The sequence below is a fragment of the Bombina bombina genome, chromosome 5 (genome assembly GCF_027579735.1).
Source record: "Bombina bombina isolate aBomBom1 chromosome 5, aBomBom1.pri, whole genome shotgun sequence".
NCBI lineage: Eukaryota > Metazoa > Chordata > Amphibia > Anura > Bombinatoridae > Bombina > Bombina bombina.
The window spans coordinates 603,925,208-603,946,946 of record NC_069503.1 but is presented as its reverse complement, the minus strand read 5'-3'; the positions used below and the strand labels follow the sequence as shown (position 1 = coordinate 603,946,946).

Sequence of the window (21,739 nt, the reverse complement as noted above, 5' to 3'; positions counted from 1 at the left end):
ATTTTCTTTAAGAAATGTTAACCATGTAGTGCTGGTATGACGACAGTATATAAATGCAGACTTGACCACAATAAAATATGTCTGGTTCAATGGCTTAACCACTGCTTTAGATTTTGCTAACAATAACATTGAAGCAAACAAATAACACTCTTAGGGATCGATTTATCAACCCCTTCCCCTGCCTACGACTGCAGGTTCTCACAAGAGAACCTGCAGTCTGTATTTATGAAGCAGTGATCATCAGACTGCTGCTTCCCTAACCTTTTGCCACCTAAGAGGTGGAGAATTTCAATCTTTCCGGTCTCATCCGACTGGGGAGATTGACAATTTCTGCCCGCGTGTGGTTGGCTGTGCGTGGGCAGGGGGCGGGATTGCACGAAAACGCAAAAGAGCAGCGGAATTCAGCCTGGCAGAGGCGAGCTGCGCCCCTGTCCGACACAGCTTGATAAATCGACCCCTTAGAGCATTTGATCTGCATGCACACCAGTGTTTCCTCTAAGGCCCGGCAGGGAAACAGTTAATAAGGGAGCCATATTTTGAGGTCTGCATTGTTTAATGTTTGCTAACTGCAGGGTGTGGTTCCCTGATTAACCGTTTTACTGCTGGACTGCTCATAAAATGTGACCTTAGAGGGACCACTGATGCACCCCAAACCTACATGTCACATTTCATCTTAATCATACTAAGTGAAAATCAGCAACCTTAATAAAACACTAGGTACACTTTAATATCTAAAAAATAATAATTAAAAAAATAAGTGACTTTAAAATGTATTTAAGAATTTGTTATATTTTGTCTTCTGATTATATTTTTTTTAGTTATTTGTGACACGTTCCTTAGGGAACTATAGATGCTACTGCAATAATACCACCCCCTAGAAAATGATATAGAAAGGGATCATTTTGCTCTTTGTGGTTGATACCAAATAAAACACCAAATAAAACACACTCTTAAACCGATGGTAACGTTTCCAATCCGTATAATCAAATTCGGAATGGAAAGAATATTTTAAATGGACTTTAAAGAAGATACGCTATAGCCCGTGCTGCAGCAGCCCACTTCAAAAGTATTTTTTCTCCAATCAGCGCTCTAGCAGCAAAAAAAAAAATAGTGTAAGTGCGGTATGGCTAGAGCACCGATTAGAGAACAGTTCAGTTAGCTTACAAAAAAATACTTTAAAGTGGGCTGCCAGAGCACGGGGTATTAGAATTGAAAAGTAAGTTATAGCATATCTTAATTAGAATGGATGACTTAAAGTCCATCTAAAATATTGTTTCCATTCCAGATCTGATTATATGAATTGGAAACTTTACCATCACTTTAAATACAATGCAAAATAAATATTTGTATGGAGGAAAACATGTTACAAAGTACTAATGAATATAAATTAAAAAAAAGTATTAATACAGGTCTTGCATTTGGTGTAGAAACAAACATAGGGTCTGTAGGATCACTGCTGGCTTGGATACAGTTGTGTTTTAGCAGCTCCCTTAGAAACAAATAGCTCTCGCTATAACTAGGGAACTGTGCTTGATCTGTGAACTTTTAAGAGGCTTGAGTGTAATAACTGTCTTCACACTATTGGTAGGAACATTGTGGATGCTAGGCTGCTGCGTTGTTGCTTTAAATAGTGCGTCACTTAGGACCTAAGACCAGCAAGAGGTTTTACTGCTGTGAAATATCCCTAATAGCCTAAATAAACATTTGAAGTCCAGAAAGTGCTTGTTTAAACATGGTAGACAGATATAGATGATATATAGATAGATTTAATAGATAGATGCTAGATAGATAGATGATAGATAATCTAGATTGTAACTTCCCACTGGAATAGGGCCCTCAATTCCCCTTGTAGTTGTCTGTAACATTTTGTCTTTTATTGTATTGTTTCTCCGTTGTACTTTTATCCTTGTACCCATGGGCAGCGCTGGGAATCTGTTGGCGCTTTATAAATAAAGAATAATAATAATAATAATAGATAGATAGATAGATAGATGCTAGATTACAGATCTGACCATAGAATCTACTAAATTAAATTACTCTATGAAAATTGTACCAATTTGTGACCTTTCAGGCATGCAATTGGGCACAATACTACACTATAGGTTTAAATATCCCATTGTAAATAGATGTATTCTGTATATATTTATACTGTTCTTTCTACTAGTACATATTAGTTAAATATATAAAGGTCAAATGACCTTTGTATAATATCATTTACTAGCCATCAGATCATTTTAAACACTGACCTTTTTATAATTGAATACACCCCTAAATGCTAAGCAGAAACATTGTAAATTGTATCTTACAAGTAGTGACAAATATTTATTGTAGTTGAACATTTTCCTGGAGGCCCAAATGAATCTTTTTACTATCAATATTTTATTATATATTTATAAGTATTAATCATAATTTAAACAAGTGATTTAATAGCAATGTTTTCACCTTGATAAGTTGTAAAGTAATGGGCAGTTCAGTATTTCATCTGGCTGTCCAGTAAAACCAAACCAAAAAATGGATATGTAAAGAAAAAACAGAAAAAAAAACGCCTTTTGCCTTTACTAAAAAAGTGGGCTTGTCTCACACTCCCTAGAGTGACAAAAAAAAAGGAAATTTGCTGTAAACCAAATAAATGCTTTTGGCAATCTGCAGCATTTTGAAAACCTAGATTACAGATTTTGCTTTTTGACCTCTCTAGGGACTGTGGGACAAAGCACAATTTTTACACAAAAGCATTTGTCCATTTTTTAGGTCTCCTGAGAAGCCACTACACTAAAACACTGACAATGCCTTGATCCTGATTCTTTACATATAGGCCAGTGGTCATATCAAATGACTTGTATGTGTTACTTACAGTTGAGTAAAATAACTTGGCAGTAAAGGGGATAAAATTAGTAGTTGGAAAAAAATTAATGTATGGGAACTCCTGGGTGAGGTTTTGGCAGAACCTAAAGTAAAGTTTTCTGAGGGGTCATTTCATCACTCAGCTACCACACCCTCAGTCAACCATTGGTCACCCAATAATTTTGTGGATTTCGTTGGCTAAACTAACATAGTGACTGTCAGTTCTAGTGGGATTCTTGGGTGATGCTGTGTGCACCATTCATTACTGTAGAACCCCACAAAAGTCAAAGGTGCCTGCTGCTCACAATTTGCAATGTAGCACTTTTTATATGTCTAGTGCTCTACACAGAGCAAGAAGAAGGGTAAAGGAAGTAGAAATAAATAGAAGATCATTAGGTCCTTACCATTATCCCATACATCCTTAATACTTAGCATTATGGTCTACTTTTTACTCCACATTTTTAATTTTTATATAATCTCCTCTGGTCAAAGTGTATCTAGGGTACTATAACACCAATAATTGTTGAATGTAGGAAGATAGTGAAATATATAAAATTATGGCTGAAATAATAATATTTGTAAGTACTTTTAACACACATAGAACAGCTTTGAAATGATGACTTAAATAAAGACTGGAAAGAGAGACAGACAGTGCATACTCCAAGATAACATTAAGTTCTCTTAAGTTGTAAGTACATTTTTCTTTCAAACTTTCTCTTCTCATTATCTAATCTTATGCAAAAGTAAACACAAAGTTCCCATTACCTCTCTATATCAGTAAGTCTGGAGGAGTCTCGGAATCCTTTAGCAAAAGGGTTGCTGTCAATTTTCAGTTTGGTTATCTGCAAAAACAAGCACAACACAATGGTTTCATTTTTTTTTTATGCAAGGGCACCATGTCCAAATATCTGATTAGCAATTAACTTTACAGCTGTCAATGTATGTATCATGGTCAGTTTTATTGTCACTCATCCAGAAAATATGTCCACCAACTCACAGTGGTCATCGTACTTTAGGTTAAGATGTAAATAAAACATTTCAATAAATTACATAAAACCTATATTTCATAATCTCAAACTGGAGTATACACACGTACAATTTTAGGACATGTGTGTATAAACTTAAAATACCTCAGAAATAAGAAAAAAAAAAGTCTTGGAACTCCAAGGAATTTCAAGTATGTTGTTTATATGCATACTGTTATAGTCATACTTTTAAAGCATCTATTTTAGATAATCAAACATTTGCTTGACTAAAACTGCTTAGCGTGTGTGGGATAATCCAACATATGGAGCAGAAAAAAATATTTTAGCAGGTATTATGACAATATAGAGCAGGGGTGTAAACATTTTTGATAGTATGTGCTAAATTGGTGGTAATCTTCTAAAAAAAAAATATATATATGTGTGCCCATGACACCATTTTTTAAACATTAAGGGATTTTTTGTCTAATAAATCTATAACATATATCAGCTTATATGTTGTATACTGACCAACAATAAGGTGGTTACCAAGAGTGCTAGCAAATTGATTTTGTATACCACCTTGGGTATATGGGTTCGCCAACCATGGTCTAGAAAGTAATTTAGTATTTTGCTAATGTTGTCATATGATAAATTGCATTTGTCATTTTTTAGAAAACACTGTTAAGTGATTCAAATATAGAGATATTATGGGGATGGTAATGCTACTAAATGGTTAAACTAACCTTCATTACAGTTAAATTTAAAGTATAAGATATTAGATAAATGACACCCATCATATTGTTGCTAATACACAATATGTGGAACATCTATCAAAATCCAACTTTGGATTTATCGCTTGACCTACAATTCAACTCTGTCATAGTGGTTTGACTGCTCAAATAGAAACATGACCTTTAATTCTTAAATTATGAGTTAGGTTGTTGAAAGTGTAATGTGTTTATCTTTTATCCAATAAAGGTTGAGCAAATTGAATCATTTCCTTAGCAGCAGCAGTAAAAAAACTAAAATGTTCTTATTTAAATTAAATATAAATAATAGTACCCATTATCTTTGAAAATACATGTTTATCTCAAAGCACTCATAAATAATATGCCTTACCATCAGTTATACATAATGTTTTAATGTGCAAGTTACAGGAAAGGAACAAAATAACTAAAATTAGAGCAATATAATTAGTACATCGATGGATGATCTGAAAAAGTATTATAAGTAATCAAAAATATATTTAAAAACACTTTCAACTGTGGATCGTATAGCAAGATTACACAGTATAAGCACAAAGTATTCTTATTACATAATGTAGTAATACTGCAAGTTTAAATGGACCCAAACATTTTCATTCATGATTCAGATAGAGCATAACATTGTTGTTTTATCACACCCTGTGTATCCCAACGAAAGTTGCAATTTGTTGCAGTATTTAATTTGCATTTCATGTTGGTGTTTGATAAATAAAATAGTGGGATGGAACCTATCAAGCATTTACATGCAGTGAAGAAAAAATGCTATCATCCATATTAGAAGAGTCAACAACGGTGTAGCCACTTAGCTATACATGCTATAAGCACTGTCTTTTTGGATGTTTAGACATATCCTATTTGGCATTACTTCCAGTCCATTCTAATTAGCTGAATCTTATTGGCTGCATCCCAATGTAGTTATTTTTGTCTTTAGCAGGCAGAAGCAATAGAGCCAACCATAGTCAACAATTCCCAGCTGCTTGTTGCCTTAGGAGTAGGGTGACCATATTGCCGCTTTAAAAAGGGACACATATGAAAAATACATGTCAGGGTTCTTATACAAAAGATTTCTTTAAATAGCCCTGAAAACAGCCCTGACATATGTATTTTTCATTTGTGTCCCTTTTTAAAGCGGCAATATGGTCACCCTACTTAGGAGAGAAAACCTGAGGTATGACTACATAATGTGGGAACTGTGCTTCTGTGCACAGCCACAGAAGCACTTCACTCCATCTTCCTATGTGGAAAAGAGCAGTGTGTAATGTCTCCTTCAGAAGGGGCAGCTTTACAACTTGCAAATAAGGTAACTTTCATTTAAAATTTGCAAAGGAAAATTGAGCCTTATTTATTTAATAAAATCATTTATTTTCTTTAATGCATCTCTTGCAGTGCAGTCTAAACTGAATGCATCATTTCCATGTCTAAACATTCCTCAGCACAATTTCTGCATAGTTGCTACAGGCAGCCAAATTTACAGAATATAGAAGTTTACACTGAAATGTTTTACACTTGATAACCCTGGAAGAAGCCCTCTGAGAGCAGAATCTGTTAAAATATGTTCTTGTTTTTATTTAAATATATCCTGATCATTTGAATAATGATGAAAGGCAAACTCACCAGCTGATTCTGATAGGCCGTAACAGCAGTAAACACAGTTTCCTGAAAAATAAACGTCCTAAATTCTTCAGACTTGAGATTTAAAAGCGATGCAGTGTGATCCTTCTTCTTAATTATGTGAACCCTTGGTTGGTATTTATGCATTGAATTTAGGATAATCTAAAAAAAAATAAAAAAAATATCATTATTTAAAGTAGCAGTGTAGCTGTCCATTTTATTTGTTGAATTGCAAAATAAAAAAACAAAAAAATAAACTAAAAATGCAGTTGTAGGGATTTATAGATTTCTAATAAATGTGTGTTTTTACATAATATATATATATATATATATATATATATATATATATATATATATATATATATATATATATATATATATATATATATATATATATACCCAGTACGGTATATACATACATACAAATCTTTCCCTCTTACTGAATTTGAATACAGCTGGTATATGTATCTGACAAAATATGCGGCAAATATGTATCAAATTAAGTAACAGGATGGGGAAAATGCATCTTTGTTGACCATAATCATTTTAAGTAAAAATTAAAAAATTAAATATTGGCAATTGCTAAGACTTTTTAATTTCATTTTAAACTTAAGTGAATTTGTTAAATATTCAAACCATCATTTCACCACTCCTAAAGTGATCTAGTTGGGAAGAAAGACATCAGTTACATTTTAGTGACCAGATTAACTGACAATCCCAAGGTTGGGGTGAGTGGGTGACACTTGTACAAACCAGATGACCGCAGAAGAGAGAGGCGCTTGATAAATCTTAACTCTAGCTTCAAATGAAAGCAACTAAAGGGACAGCAAACTCTTAAAAATCCCATAGTGTATATCGAAAATGGTCAACTGTGGGTCCTCTGCCTTAGTTTTATCAAAGTTTAAAATGTGGAGATTGTTTAGAAATATGTTGTTTTTTCAAATCTATACATTTATATGTGACTCTTAACGCTTCTAGAATATTGATCTGTGGCCTACAGGGTTTAGAAAGTCGGCCATCACTAGTGTATATGACAGAACACTTTAAAACATGTTACAACAGATTTTTTTTGCATAAAAAAAGGTTTATGTTAAAGCTGTTTATTTTTGTTTTTAATCTAATAGAAAGTGCATGCCTATGTACATCTGACCTTAAAGGGACATGAAACCGACATTTTTTATTTCATGATTTAGAAAGATCAGCAATTTTAAACAACTTTCTAATTTACTTCTATTATTTAACTTGCTTCATTTTCATGATATCCTTTGCTGAAAAGCATATCTAGATAGGCTCAGTAGCCTATCTAGATAGTAGTAGTAGTTGGTGGCTGCTCATAGATGCTATTTCTTCAAAAAAGGATATCTAAAGAATTAAGCAAATTAGATAGTAGAAGTAAATTGGAATGTTGTTTAAAATTGTATTTTCTACCTGAATCATGATATAATTGTTTATATATATATATTAATGTGTGTGTATAAATATATATTTATATTTGTTCAATATGTCCATTTAGATTGAAAGTATTAATTTCCCTCAACATATTGTACATTATTTTAGACTTGTTGTTCCTTGCCAACAGTAATATAGCACAAATCTTATGTTTACAATGAAAATTATTATCCTCTAACAAACATGTAATGAAATGGAATCCTCCATTTCAGTTAGCTTTAAGAACACAAACATTGTGATACAAACACCCTATCTATGCTACTTGAAAAGCTGCCCATACATCTTCCTCTAATCATATCACACATTTAAATACCTCTGTCCTCTCCAATTTTTATCTGTCCCAGCACTAGTGGCTGGTTGAGTCATGCAGTCTTGTCTGGCGGTGCTAGATTTATTTTTATTTGTGCACTGTGTATGAACTCCTAGGCTTGCTACTCAGTAATATGTACACTTACATGTCCATGCTGATCCAACTCATTGTTTGTAAGCTTCACTTTTTCAAAGGAGACCATTTGTTTCAGCAGCTGCTCCCCAGTAAATGGGGAATCAGGATGAACATACAATCTGCAAAAATGCAACAGTACAGAGTCATTCTTTCATCTATAATAGTAAAACTTTTATAACAATTCAAAGGGGCATAAAAGTGTAAAAAGAAAATGATTTTATTATATGTTAGAGCATTTTTTTTTTATTATTGCATTATTGCAATAATGGTTTAACCCCTGCAAATGGGTTAAACACACAGTTAAAGGCAGCTCCAGTGCAGGAATAATGCATTACCTTTATGAGAAATGTAGAACACAGTTATATTCTGCATATTTACAGTTGCCTAAATAAATAGGATTCGAAAATAGGCGTGCAATGCAGTATATACAAGCTCTGATTTTTATACATTTTACACATAACTGACTATACTGAGATATTGATCATTTTCACAAATCAAAATCCAAACTCACTAATATCTGGACACTCAAGTTTTACACTTTAAAGGTTCATTAAATAAAATAGAACTGCATAATCAATAAATGCATAATACAAAGACAAATTTCAAAGTTAGTTACATTTCCTTCCCCCTGCATTATGTGACAGCCATCAGCCAATCACAAAATGCATATACGTATTTTCAGTGACTTTTTTTGCACATGCTCAGTAGGTGCTGGTACCTCAGAATATCTGCATATAAAAAGAGTGTGCACATTTATATAATGGAAGTGAATTGGAAAGTTGTTTAATAGTATGTGCTCTATCTGAATCCTTAAAGTATAATTTTTTCATAGTAGTGTTAACCAATATTCAGTTGTGCAAGACAGCTTTTCATTATGAAAAAATTTTTTTTTTTTTTTTAATTTTATTTAACTACCCTGTAATACCAATTTATGTGATTTCCCTGTGTAAATGTGAAGGCCTCTCGCCTCCCCAGGAAATCCATACATGAACCTTTATGGTTTTGATAAAATAGGTACATAGATGCAACTAGATTTAAAAAAAAAAAAAAACAAGTTTAAAACAAGTTTTAAAACTTATATAGACTCTGGTTTTATACAGAGCACTCAAGCAGTAGATTTGTTAGCGTTTGAATCAGTTTTATTTAGTACCAATTGACATCCTTCTAGTGTGAGCCTGAATGAGATATACATGTGGAGCAGCCAACTGGGGACTGAGAGCACCATCCTGCTTGTACTGCATCATACCTTATAGGCTATCTAAATTTGGAGTGGGAACATTTTTTTCCATTAATACTTACTTTGAGCCTACAAGATTACTCTATGTGGTGCAACTTTGTTTTTGGAACGTTATAGGCAAATTTGTGCATGTGCTAATGCACTCTATTTTCTAGTTATTATTTGACTGATCACTGCTACTATGTATGTTGAGCCTATTGGTCTATTCCGTTATTGGAGAAGGTTCCCTGCTGCTGTGTGCTGAGTCCGGGAGGAAACATCCCCTATCGGAAGTACTTGCCAGCCGTGGTGACCTGTATTAATGGAACGAGACTTCAAATGTTCACAACATTAATTGTGAATTGCTGGAAATAACTTACTGTTTGTAAGTAGAATATGTGTTGATATGCTGTACCTGTGAATAAAGTCTACCTTGAATCGTGTCCTTTTGCGCTGTCCTCTTTTACACAGATTGTCTACTATGTATGTGCTATAGACTGCAGAAGCGTAAATACTCTATTGGTGCATGGGGGCTATACATATACCAGTGGCTTAGTTAATTCCAGGAGGGGTATATCTGAATCTTAATTTTGTGCCACTGAAGGGAATAAAGAGGGTTAGATTTGAGAGTTCCTGTCCTAGCCTCTCTGTCTCTGAAGTTGGTACAAATTTTTTATCACAATGTGCATTTTAGTGACCGTTTACACATACTTTAATAACTATACACTGTAAACTCAACTACATATTGTTTTATTCAAACTGTATTGTTTATAATTATGTTCCTTGTCTTGTTGAAAAAAAAATTGCTATTTAGAATTAAATGATAAAGGAACTCTTGTGTTTATGTAAGATATTTCTGATCAATGGCTATTTTAGAGGTTAAGTTACTTTCTTGTGTAAGTTTATTTAGGCGCAATCAATGTTCCACAGGAATTTGCTGGATGAAAGTGTAGCCTCAGTATGTTTCACATTAAACCGATAAAACAAATCTTCAATATGCAATGAATGAATTGTACATCTTATTGCGGTTAAACAAAATAGCTGGTTTATTTAAAGTAATGTTCTGCCATATTTTATAGCACAATCCCGCTATATTAATAAAAATGAATGCAATTCCTATTGCCTTAATCCATCCCATAGATCTTTCCTAGTACCTGGAACTGTTTCAACGAGACTAACTGCATTCCAATGGGGTCATAATAATGTCTTAATTTCTATAATTGTAGACCATTTTGAAATAAAGCAGCAATAGCAGTCAGTAAGAAAGATTATGGTGAAACAAAGAAGACAGCAGATTTGAATGGATTTTCTTAGAACTCTTTTTGCTAGAGTTCAATGTATTTCAAATAAGAAATCAGTGAGGTTAGGAATATACACCAATCAAAACTAAAGTTGTCATAAATAAGCTATACAATGTTTACAAAAGTTGAAGCCTCTTATGATCCATTGTTAAGTTAAACAAAACACACACATAAAATCCCAAACAAATCTCATGTTTTGATTTGACCTGATTACACATTGTAATTTCCAATTTGTCTTTCACATTCAGTGCATAAAGAGCGTCAGCCCTAATCAGATGGCAATATTCTATCACCATCTTATCAGGTGGCACTTTGGTCATAGTTTCTCAGATTAAGCTTTTGATATTGTACATATCATATGTATGTAAATATTCACCCTGGTCTGGCTATCAATATTCTTGCTGATACATTTTATATAAATGTACCATTGAGGATTAGCTAGGCAGGTACCAATAAATATAATTTATAGACATTTGCCTAGTTTCTAAAGTAATAAATCTTAAAGGGCCATTATACACTCATTTTTTCTTTGCCTACATGTTTTGTAGATGATCTATTTATAAAGCCCATAAAGTTTTTTTTTTTTAAATGTATAATTTTGCTTATTTATAAATTTTCATTGCTCTGATTTTCAGACTCCTAACCAAGCCCCAAAGTTTTATTTGAATACCGCCAGCTACCTTCTCCAGCTTGCTCCTGTTTGTGTAAAGGGTCTTTTCATATGCAAAAGAAGGGGGAGGGGGGAGTGTCTTATTTCCCACTTGCAGTGGGCTTTCCAGCTACCTTTTCAACAGAGCTAAACTGAAAGCTTCTAAGTAAGTTTTTAAACCATTTTATACTGGATTTTTATATCAGTATCTGTGCATCTTATTCTTTATAGTAGTGTCTATTACATGCAGTTATATGAAAATGAGTGTATACTGTCCCTTTAACTGTACAATTAAAGGGACAGTCAACACTCAAGATAACATTATCCGATATTTAAAAATAAAAACCGAAGATCCGCCTGCACCATACCCCTTTTCTCTTGCCTACTTGCTTCTCCTAGTAATCATCGTCGATCAAGCGCATGCAATTTCTGACCGAGGATTAGATTCTGATTGGCTGATCATTTGAAGAAGAAGGTAGCTATGTAACGGAGGGAGGAGTTAGGCTGCCATATTTACATAATATTATAGAAGTTATCGACAGTGATTACTAGGAGAAGCAAGTAGGCAAGACAAAAGGGGCATGGTGCAGGCGGATCTTCATTTTTTATTTTTAAATATTGGATAATGTTGATGATAGTGTTGACTGTCCCTTTAAAGTGAAACTGTACTGAAAAATTGATTTCCACGTAATGTATTTCAAATGTCTTGTTATACTAGCTGCAAAGTATAAAATAGATTTTTGTTGTTTTGGTTTATTTTTGCATATGAAACAGCTATGTTCTCTCTAAGAAACTACAACTTTTTGATATGGGCTGAACTTGCAGGACATCAGACCCAATTATCTTATCTCTCTTGTTATACATAAATACATGCTTACCTTATCTGTCTCTGTTTACACAAAAGCCAAATAGAGGGGGCAACTGAAAATAAAAAAATTGTACCTCCCACCCCCACTGAGATGATGATTACAGCTGCTATCTCTTGCTTATATTGCTTTTCCAAGAAGAATACTGCAGCATTCATATTTTTCTGTATATGTGTTGGTTTAAGGGGCAAAAATCACAATTTTAAATGTCAAAATAAAGGTAAATAAGTTATTTGTATACCACTTGATACACTGCAGCAAGTAAAATGAATAAATGGGAGGATAATGAAGGGGATATAAAAATGTACATAACATGCCCCCTTTGTATAACATGCTGAATGTATTACCTACGGATAACATGCTGACTGTGGCTAAAACAATAGCATAGATTTCCCCACTATTCTGTGAATTATCCTGTGAAACAGTTCAAATTGCTGCTGCTTTTATCCTTCAGAGCTGATTTCTTATGATTTAAAAACTCTCTTATTGTTTAATAAACCAGTTTGTCAGGAAATAAAAATGTGGTGCACAGATTAAATTGAGTGACTTACCTAGCAGGTAGTGGTGGATCTGCTTTTCCTGCCACAAGCCAAGAAGACCTGTGATAGGCGTATCTATATCTCTTATTGTCTACAGGTACAATATCCATTAGGACAATGTACTTGGCTTCCGGATCAACCCCAGAAAAGGAAACTCTGATGGTAGGAAACATTCTCCTAAAAACAAAATTAATAAAAAAAAAAATATATGAGCTATCACTTGTTAAAGGGACATGAAACCCAATTTTTTCTTACATAATTCAGACATCAAGCTATGACTACGGCTAATGCCGAAACGCGTTAGCAGAACTAGCATTGCATATGTCTCGTACTGATATGTCCTAGTTACATGTTGTAACCTTTTTAAATCAAGCTGTATATGGCAGAACAAAAGTTACGTTTTACTTTACTACCGGACCACCTGGTGCTCCTGATTTGTTCTACATATTCACCATAATTCAGACAGAGCATACAATTTTAAATGACTTTACAATTTACTTATATCCTCAAATTTGTTTAATTCTCTTGGTATCTTTTCTTGAAGGAGCAACAAGGCACTAATGGGAGCTAGCTGAACACATTGGGTAAGCCAATGACAAGAGGCATATATGTGCAGCTACCAATGGGTAGGAAGCTCCTGAACCTACCCAGGTATGTTTTTCAACAAAGGATACAGAGATAACAAAAGTAAGTTGGAAAGTTGTTTAAAATTGCTCTATCTGAATCATGAAAGTTTTATTTTGACTTTCATGTCCCTTTAATATATACATGGCAATGAACAACAGGCATTTTATAGAACACCAATATATTATTTGAAGTATGTGCAGCAATATATTTAATTAAAATATATTTTAATACTGAGTGGGAAAAAAAGAAGAAAATAAAAGAATATATATATATATATACATATATATATATATATATATATATATATATATTTGTAACAGGTATATTCATGTGCTGAGAAGTATATATACATCAGAGCTGCAGGAAGCTCAAGCAGGCTCGTCTGCTTATTAACAGCTGAACGCTGGAGTTCCTGAGCTCTAGGCATCTGCCTGCATATGAAACAGGAGCGTTATCGGTGCTCCGGTTCCATATGAAGGCAGATGCCAAATCATTACAGCATCTGTAATGATCATCTGCTGGTGTCGGCAGGAGGGAATTCAAGAGGTGGGTGGGCGGTCCAGCAGCTGAGGGAGAGGGAATAGGATGGCCCTACCTCAGAATAATAAATAAAAAAATAAAGGGAGAGGGAGGGATGAGGAGCTAAACTACAGAAAAAAAGGTGGAGTGGGGGATCCCTAAGTAATCTCCCCACTTCTGCACTACAGAATTAAAAAATATATATATATAAAAAAAAGAACAACATTTTATAGGTATAAAATAACTGCCAGTACCTAAGATGGCGGGCATTAGTTAGGGTGGGGGGGGGGGGATAGCTGTTTGTGAGGGATCAGGGAGGTTGGAGGGTAAGGGGGGAACCCAAAAAAACTAAATTGCCTTAAATTTTCATATTGGCAGACTATCTGCCAGTACATAAGAAGGGAGTGACCAGTGTTGGAGGGGGGGGGGGAGAGCTGTTTAGGATTGATCAAGTAGGAATCAAATGGGAGGGTAATCTCTACACTAAAGCTAAAGTTAACCTTACAAGCCACTTGATTAACCCCTTCACTACCAGGAATTTCAGAGGTGTGGTGTGCAGTTGTAATTAGCAGCCTTCAAATTACAAAAAGGCAATGGAAAAGCCATGCATGTCTGCTATTTCTGAACAATGGGGATCTGAGAGAAGCTTTTACAACCATCTGTGTCATGATTGCACAAGTGGTATGTAAATAAAAGTGAAAGGGTTAGAAGAAACTGAAAACCCAACATTTTTCTTTCATGATTCAGATAGAACATACAATTTTAAGCAACTTTCCAATTTACTTCTATTATAAAATATGCTCATCCCTCTTGGCATGCTTTGTTGAAAAGTATTCTTAGGTAGGCTCGTAAGCAGAAAAGCACTACTGGGACCTAGCTGATAATTGGTGGTTGTACATATATGCCTCCTGCCTTTGGCTCACCCTATAGGTTCAGCTAGCTCACAGTAGTTAATTGCTGCTCCTTTAACAATTATACAAGAAAACAAAGCAAATCTGAAAATAGAAGTAAGTAAAAAGAAGTAAAACTTATCTCTTTTCTGTAGCCTCTAGTTATCCCCTACCACTACCAATTTATATCATTTTTTCTTACATTAGTATGTGGGTGATATAGCCAATCAGGGCTGCATCTCCCAATTTACGATCTTTAGTCAGAACACACTCTAATAAAAAAATACTTATTTCTTCAGGTAAGAGAGAAGTCTAAAGCAGTATTGCTCAGCAATTTACTCTCTCTTTCTCTAAGGTAACAAACATCAAGGAGTGTGCTCCCTTTGAAGAAAGCTCATGTGATCTTCTGAATGACCATAGCCTTATTGTAAAAATAAATAAATAAAATATCTAAAGAAATATAGAGTTTAATTTACAATATGCAAAAACTGTGTATGTAAATATTAAGTGACACCATATTTATATCAGTTCTCATAGAGAAGCGGATGTGCTATAGTAACCTAAAAGTATACAACAGCACTGCATGGCAAAAGATCTGCGTAGAAGGTAAATGTTTTAAAAGCATTTAAACTTTTATTTTATTATCAAAATAGGCAGGATTTTGCAAATAAAGAGCAGTCTGTGGATATACCATTTAAAAACAATTTTGACTATGTTTATCCTGTCTCTCTTGATTGTGACCAATTGGGGACAGATGTAAATATGTGTATATGTTGATCTAAGCAATCACTATGTAGCATGTAGCTAGGCAGGTAAACTGCTTGATATTTATGCATGCACCATAAACTTCAACCAGCACTCTGGAGGGGGGTAGAACAAGCACACATTTCTGAAGCATTTTTTAACAAAAGCAAGCAAATTAAGCAATGAAAATACATCATAATGCTGTTTTATTTTTCCTTAATTGACTGTTGTATGGGGGGCTGCATTTAGAGTTGAATTTCATGCTAATTAATAAATAGTTTGCACATTTATCTTAATAAATATTGACTGAACTTTAAGTATTGCAGGAATTAGATGTTGGTGAACAAATTATATCTAGGTATACTTTTTTCAGTATTCTATATAGATAACTCAAAGAGCTGTATTGGCTGACAGGAACAAGCCATACATAAGTTTAAAAATAATAGGTAGGTTTATTCAGCACTTGAACATCCATAAGCAAAAATGAATATACTGTCTTACAGACAGAACAAAGAAATGCATGCTAGTTTAAATAAACTCACCATAAAAGGAAATGAATTAATTGTCATAGATTCTGATCTACCATTCTGTTTCAGGGGTCACTGAGATATGACACTAAAAAACACTTCTAAAACACTATACTGAAATATACCCTACTTTTACTCTTTCATAGTGTTTCATAGAGCATTAAAACCACAGTAAAGTCTTTAAAGGGGCGCAAAACTCAAATTTTTTTCATTCACGATTCAGAAAGAGAATACAATTTTAAACAATTTTCCAATGTACTTCTGTTGTTTAATTCTCTTCATTCTATTGGTATCCTTTGTGGAAAGAGCAACAATACACTACTGAAAGCTAGCTGAAAGTTAGACAAGTGGCATATTTGTGCAGCCACCAATCAGCAGCTTCTGATCCTATCTAGGAATACTTTTCAACAAAGCATACCAAGAGAATACAACAAGTCAGATCATGGAATTAAATTGGAAAGTTATTTAAAATTGCATGCTCTATCTGTATCATGAAAGAAATATTAGATATTGATGTTCCTTTAGCTAATGACAACCTCACCACAAAGCTAGCAGATTAAAGCAAACTAAGTGTACATTTGTTAGCTCATCCTCTCTATATCACTCTGCACAACCCTAGGGTCTAAACATGAAATAAAATAATTCCAACAGGCAATAGATTGCAAAACAATTATGTTCATTTGTTAGGAAATTAAAACATTTAAAGTCATATGTTAGTATTTAGTTTAATTGAGGTTATCCTTGCACAAAAACTTTAAAAAAAATTATTGTGCAATTTACAATAACAGCAGTTGAAATTAGGGTGAACTTTACATGAAAGTAGATAAATTAAAGATATGCTCAAGGGTGTCAGTGTAGTTTTGCATAATATTAAAAAGGTGAGTGTTTTAAACGCTCTTAAAATGTATTTTTGTGCAGTTCTTTTGCAATGCATTATTATTACTGATATATACATTATATATATATATATAATATATATATATATATGTATATATATATATATATATATATATATATATATATATATATACATACATATATACATTTGGCTTTAATGTTGTTTTTTAAAATGTATTTTTGTGCAGTTCTTTTGCAATGCATTATTATTACTGATATATACATTATATATATATATATATATATATATATATATATATATATATATATATATATATATATATATATATATATATATATATACACACACACACACACACACATTTAGCTTTAATATTGTTGTTTTTTATTTGATCCACAGGCATCAGGGTAAGCTCACCTCCCAGACTTGGTAATAATCATTTCTGTGCCCAGGTCATGAAATTTGTCCCAGAGCTCCTTGGTTTCCAGGCTGCAGCAGATCTTTGCCATCTCCTCACTTGGGATGATCGGTGTGGTGGGGATTAAGGGTTCTGTACACAGGGATGGGGGGCTGCTGCTGAACTCCCCATGAGGGTCCACAATAGAGATGTCAGCAAGAGTCTGACTACAAGAGGACTTCTCCACAAATTGTTCTAATATGGACACAAAAGCAGAATTGATAGTTAAACCATTTAAATGTCAGCAATGCAAAAAAAAATATCTGTGTAATATCTCCATACATAAAATTGTCATTTATGTATGAGTTTCCATTTTACAGCAAGCTCATATTTATTGCTGGGATCTTTTTAATGGAACTGAACAATCTTGAAAGATAGAGTCCTGTTATAATGAAGACTGATGTCTTAGATTAGTAGACAGAATCAAAATGACAAAGTTCCCTGGTCCAATAATTCAAAAAACTCCCTACACTGAAAATCTCTCTAATTTCTATGTTATCTTATGCGGAGAATTCATTAGATTTTGGATGAAAATTAAGTAATTGCTTTTATTTTCTCACTTTAATTACCACTCTTTTTTTCTTATACATGTGTTGCGCTCATTCTAACATTGTAACTGCACATACTTTAAGCATAAGACAACACATGAATGAATTAATATTTACCTAACACCTAATAGTATGTGTTAGTAAAAATAAAATAAAAAAATGTTTCGGTTTATTAAGTATTAAAAGATTAATTTAGATAAAATTGAACATCTTAAATTCATATTTACATTTTTATTGTCATTGTATATTACTTTAATTGGTAGTTTAATGTGTAATAAAACAATACACATTATTGTACTGGAATGTTATGGAAGTAAAGGACAACGATATAATGGTATATAACAATAAAAACGTATAATTCATTAGAGCCTAGTAACTGAAGAGTAATGTTTATGTTACATCAATTGTAATATATTTTCCTTTGTGAATGACTGAGAACTATTAGGACAGTCCCACCCTTTAAATATAAAAAGAATAAATATAATAGGAATAAAAAAAAATCTCAGCTGCAAATACAGGCTGTGTGCTAACCTAATGCACCTAAAACTATTTTTGTGGAATTTTAATTGTGATACCCCTAATATTTAACTGATTTTGTTTGAAGAATGAGAAACAAGCTTTAGATATTTGAAAGGAGAAAATGAAATAGCATATTTTGTCCCTTAATTGTATTAATTAAAATAACGGTTACATCTGTTGAATATGTTGATAACATTAATATTGTTTCTGCGAATGAAAATAATATTCAGATTATGAAAAAAGAATTTAAGAGGTGACACCTGCTGGGATAGTTTAGCCCAACTATTCTTAGCTCTCAATATATGGGGTGGAGAGACAACAACAACACAATTTTTTTTTTTCTTTTTAATATTGACATTTAGCTCTTAAAATTGTTATTAATAAGAAAAACAACAACATTAAATCCCTAATAATATTAATTGACAAGATTACCCACTTATAGTATCTAAGAAGATGGAGTCAAGTTGATACCAATCAAGTATTTTGGCTTGGGTTAATGTAATTTACATAATTACTTTTACAAAACCACACCTTAGACATTCTAGCCAAACACCAGCGCAGACTAAAGCAAACCGATATGTTCTATTATTAGGTAGTCAAAAAAGAGCAGAAGAAAAGGATTAATATTAAATGTATAAGATTATTTGACAAAGCATATTAGCATATAGGCTTTTCCCATATTTACTAGTACTAATGAAATAAAAAAAAAATGTAGAGACAAATAAGATTGAAGGTCTTAAAATGAAAATCATATGCCTATAAATGAATATGTATATATATATATATACATTTTTATAATATATATATATATATATATATATATATATATATATATATATATATATATATATATATATATATATGTGTGTGTGTGTGCATTATGTATTTAAAGGGACATGAAACCCATTTTTTTTCTTTCATGATTCAGATAGAGCATACCATTTTAAACAACTGTTGTTTAAAATGGTATGTTCTATCTGAATCATGACAGAAACAATATAGTTTTAATGTCCATTTAAAGGTACATATAGGGAAAAAAAACCTTTTTTTTTAAAAACAGATTGAGATACCAACCGAATAATAGATATTAAATTTTTTTTAAAAAAAAGAGAGAGATAGATTGTTTACTTTGTGACACATTTTGTTTTTTGCACATTGTGCTTTCATTTTGTTATTACATAAAACGAAAGTCCCTTAAAAACAAAATTGTTCCATACAGGTCTCCTGTGTCTTAGACGGCAATATTATATATTGTCCATAGTTTTGGCTGAGAGTGTGACTTCTATTAGTTGCAGAAAATTAAAATCTTCCAAATTTGATTTGTGCCTTGATTCTTTCAATTTTTTTATTAAAAATGTTAGTCAATATTTTTACAGTTTTATTAATCAAAAAATAAATATTATTATATCATATTTCACAAACAGGCCTAGATGAAACAAAGATAAATAATAATAATAATAATAATAATAATAATAATACATTTTTTAGAGAGATTAATTCTTTAACATCCCAAATTAAGAACAAAAATACTCCATAGTCATAAATAGTATTTGCTGATATTAACAAGAAAGAACTTGATATATAACTATATTTAAAGTCTGCAATATATCAAAAATATTTTGATATAAAAGCTAATTAATTTTATGGTATTTGGATAATGGGGACGACATTTATAGTAAAAAAAAATATATATATATATATATATATATATATATATATATAATGATTAGAAACAAATACCATTTGTAGTATGTAAATATCATAAACAGAATACAATTTGTATGTGTACAATAAAAGTGAGAAGGTTCTTTTACAAGGTATTCATAAACAACATTAATATTTTTAAAGATATGCAGTATATACAGGAAATGAAAATCACTATTAAACAAAATAATAACAAATATATTTGTAAAATAATTTAAGGAAGTTATAAAGAAAGAAGAGAAAAGTAAGGAAAATAAGTGCATAATTTAAACGTACTGATTTCTATACTGTATGCACCGAATACTTTGGTGTGTTTACAAATTTCTAAAGAATGACTTCATTTTCCAAAATACTTTGCGAAACAGTTATTAGTGTTGTTATCCCGGGATAACAAACAAGTCCTTGAATAATATGTTTATAAAGTATGTGACTAAAATACCTAAAACAGCTACAACAAATACGTATATATATTATGATAGACACTTGCTTTATATCTGGAAACCAGACTTTTATTTATATATATATATATATATATATATATATATATATATATATAAATAATATTTTTTTATGATTATTTTGTTTTAGGCAAGAAAGGATGAGTACGACCCTTTGGGGGGGGGGGGGAATCCATTTTTTAAAGCAAATGTTTAAGGTTATATGTAGAAAATACAACATTTTTAAAACAGTTTTTTTTTTAAAGTATCCGATTGCTTATGTATCTGATCATTTCTGAACATGTTTACCAAAATATTAAAATGATAAAATTATATTCCTATTTTTGTAGAATAATTATATATATATATATATATATATATATATATATATATATATATATATATATATATATATATATATAAAATATAATATATATATATATATAATAAAAAAATAAAAAATATAATATATATATACATATCCAAGGTAACTTTCCTTGTTCAGCTGTTTATTAGACCCTCTTGACATATCGGGGAACAAGTCTCCCCTTCTTCAGATACACACTGGTGCTACTGTATCTTGCATATTTAACTCAGCTGTACACATTGGGTGTATTTCCTATACAAATGTGCATGCAAGCATTTAATGTCCAGGTACATTTACAATCGACAAGGTCAACAAGGTAATACTGAATGAGTTTCCTATTTATTCTCCCAGCCCCAGATGTTTTCCATGACACTCACCCAGAGGTTTAATGGTATTCTCCGATGTTTCCTTTTCTTTGGTTGTCCCAGTTGACATTAGAGCCTCAATAGAAAAGGCATTAGCCCTGGATGAGAGTTGGGGCTTGGGGGAAGATGTGTATTCCATGTTGCAGAACAGGATAAACCCAGGCTCGGAGCTCTTCAGGTCTAAGCAACAAGTAAACTGGAAAAGGCAGTGAGCAATATATCTGTGCTCACTAGAAGGCAGATCTGACGGGACTTCTGAGAAGTTTAACAACCAATACAAATTGTATGCAAGAATGCAGTCTGTGCATTATTTAGCCAGATACTCAAGAAGCTTGTCCTTGCTTAGGGCTTTGAGTTTCTTAATGTTTAATATAGAAATACTCTGCATAAGTTCACAAGTAGTCAGAGTGGATCCTGAGGTTTGACTAGAACAGCCAGAACAGCCTGGCTACCTCAGTGGGGAGCTGCTGCTGTACAGAATGCTGAATCTCAGCTTCCCCTTCCTTAATTTGATGGCCACACAGATCCTA

General features: G+C 32.5%; 1 protein-coding gene across 1 annotated transcript in view; it reads right to left on the bottom strand.

Annotated features, from left to right (window-relative positions):
• TBX20 (T-box transcription factor 20) overlaps nucleotides 1–21,348 on the bottom strand; it is a 33,543-nt gene extending 12,195 nt beyond the window's left edge. The window contains exons 1-6 of the mRNA XM_053713074.1: nucleotides 21,222–21,348; nucleotides 17,230–17,464; nucleotides 12,659–12,823; nucleotides 8,086–8,194; nucleotides 6,185–6,343; nucleotides 3,607–3,683 (exon numbers count right to left, since the gene is read on the bottom strand). Of these exons, the coding sequence (XP_053569049.1) occupies nucleotides 3,607–3,683; nucleotides 6,185–6,343; nucleotides 8,086–8,194; nucleotides 12,659–12,823; nucleotides 17,230–17,464; nucleotides 21,222–21,348 (872 nt within the window). The remainder of the gene's footprint in view (nucleotides 1–3,606; nucleotides 3,684–6,184; nucleotides 6,344–8,085; nucleotides 8,195–12,658; nucleotides 12,824–17,229; nucleotides 17,465–21,221) is intronic.
• Between the last annotated feature and the right edge of the window lie 391 nt (nucleotides 21,349–21,739).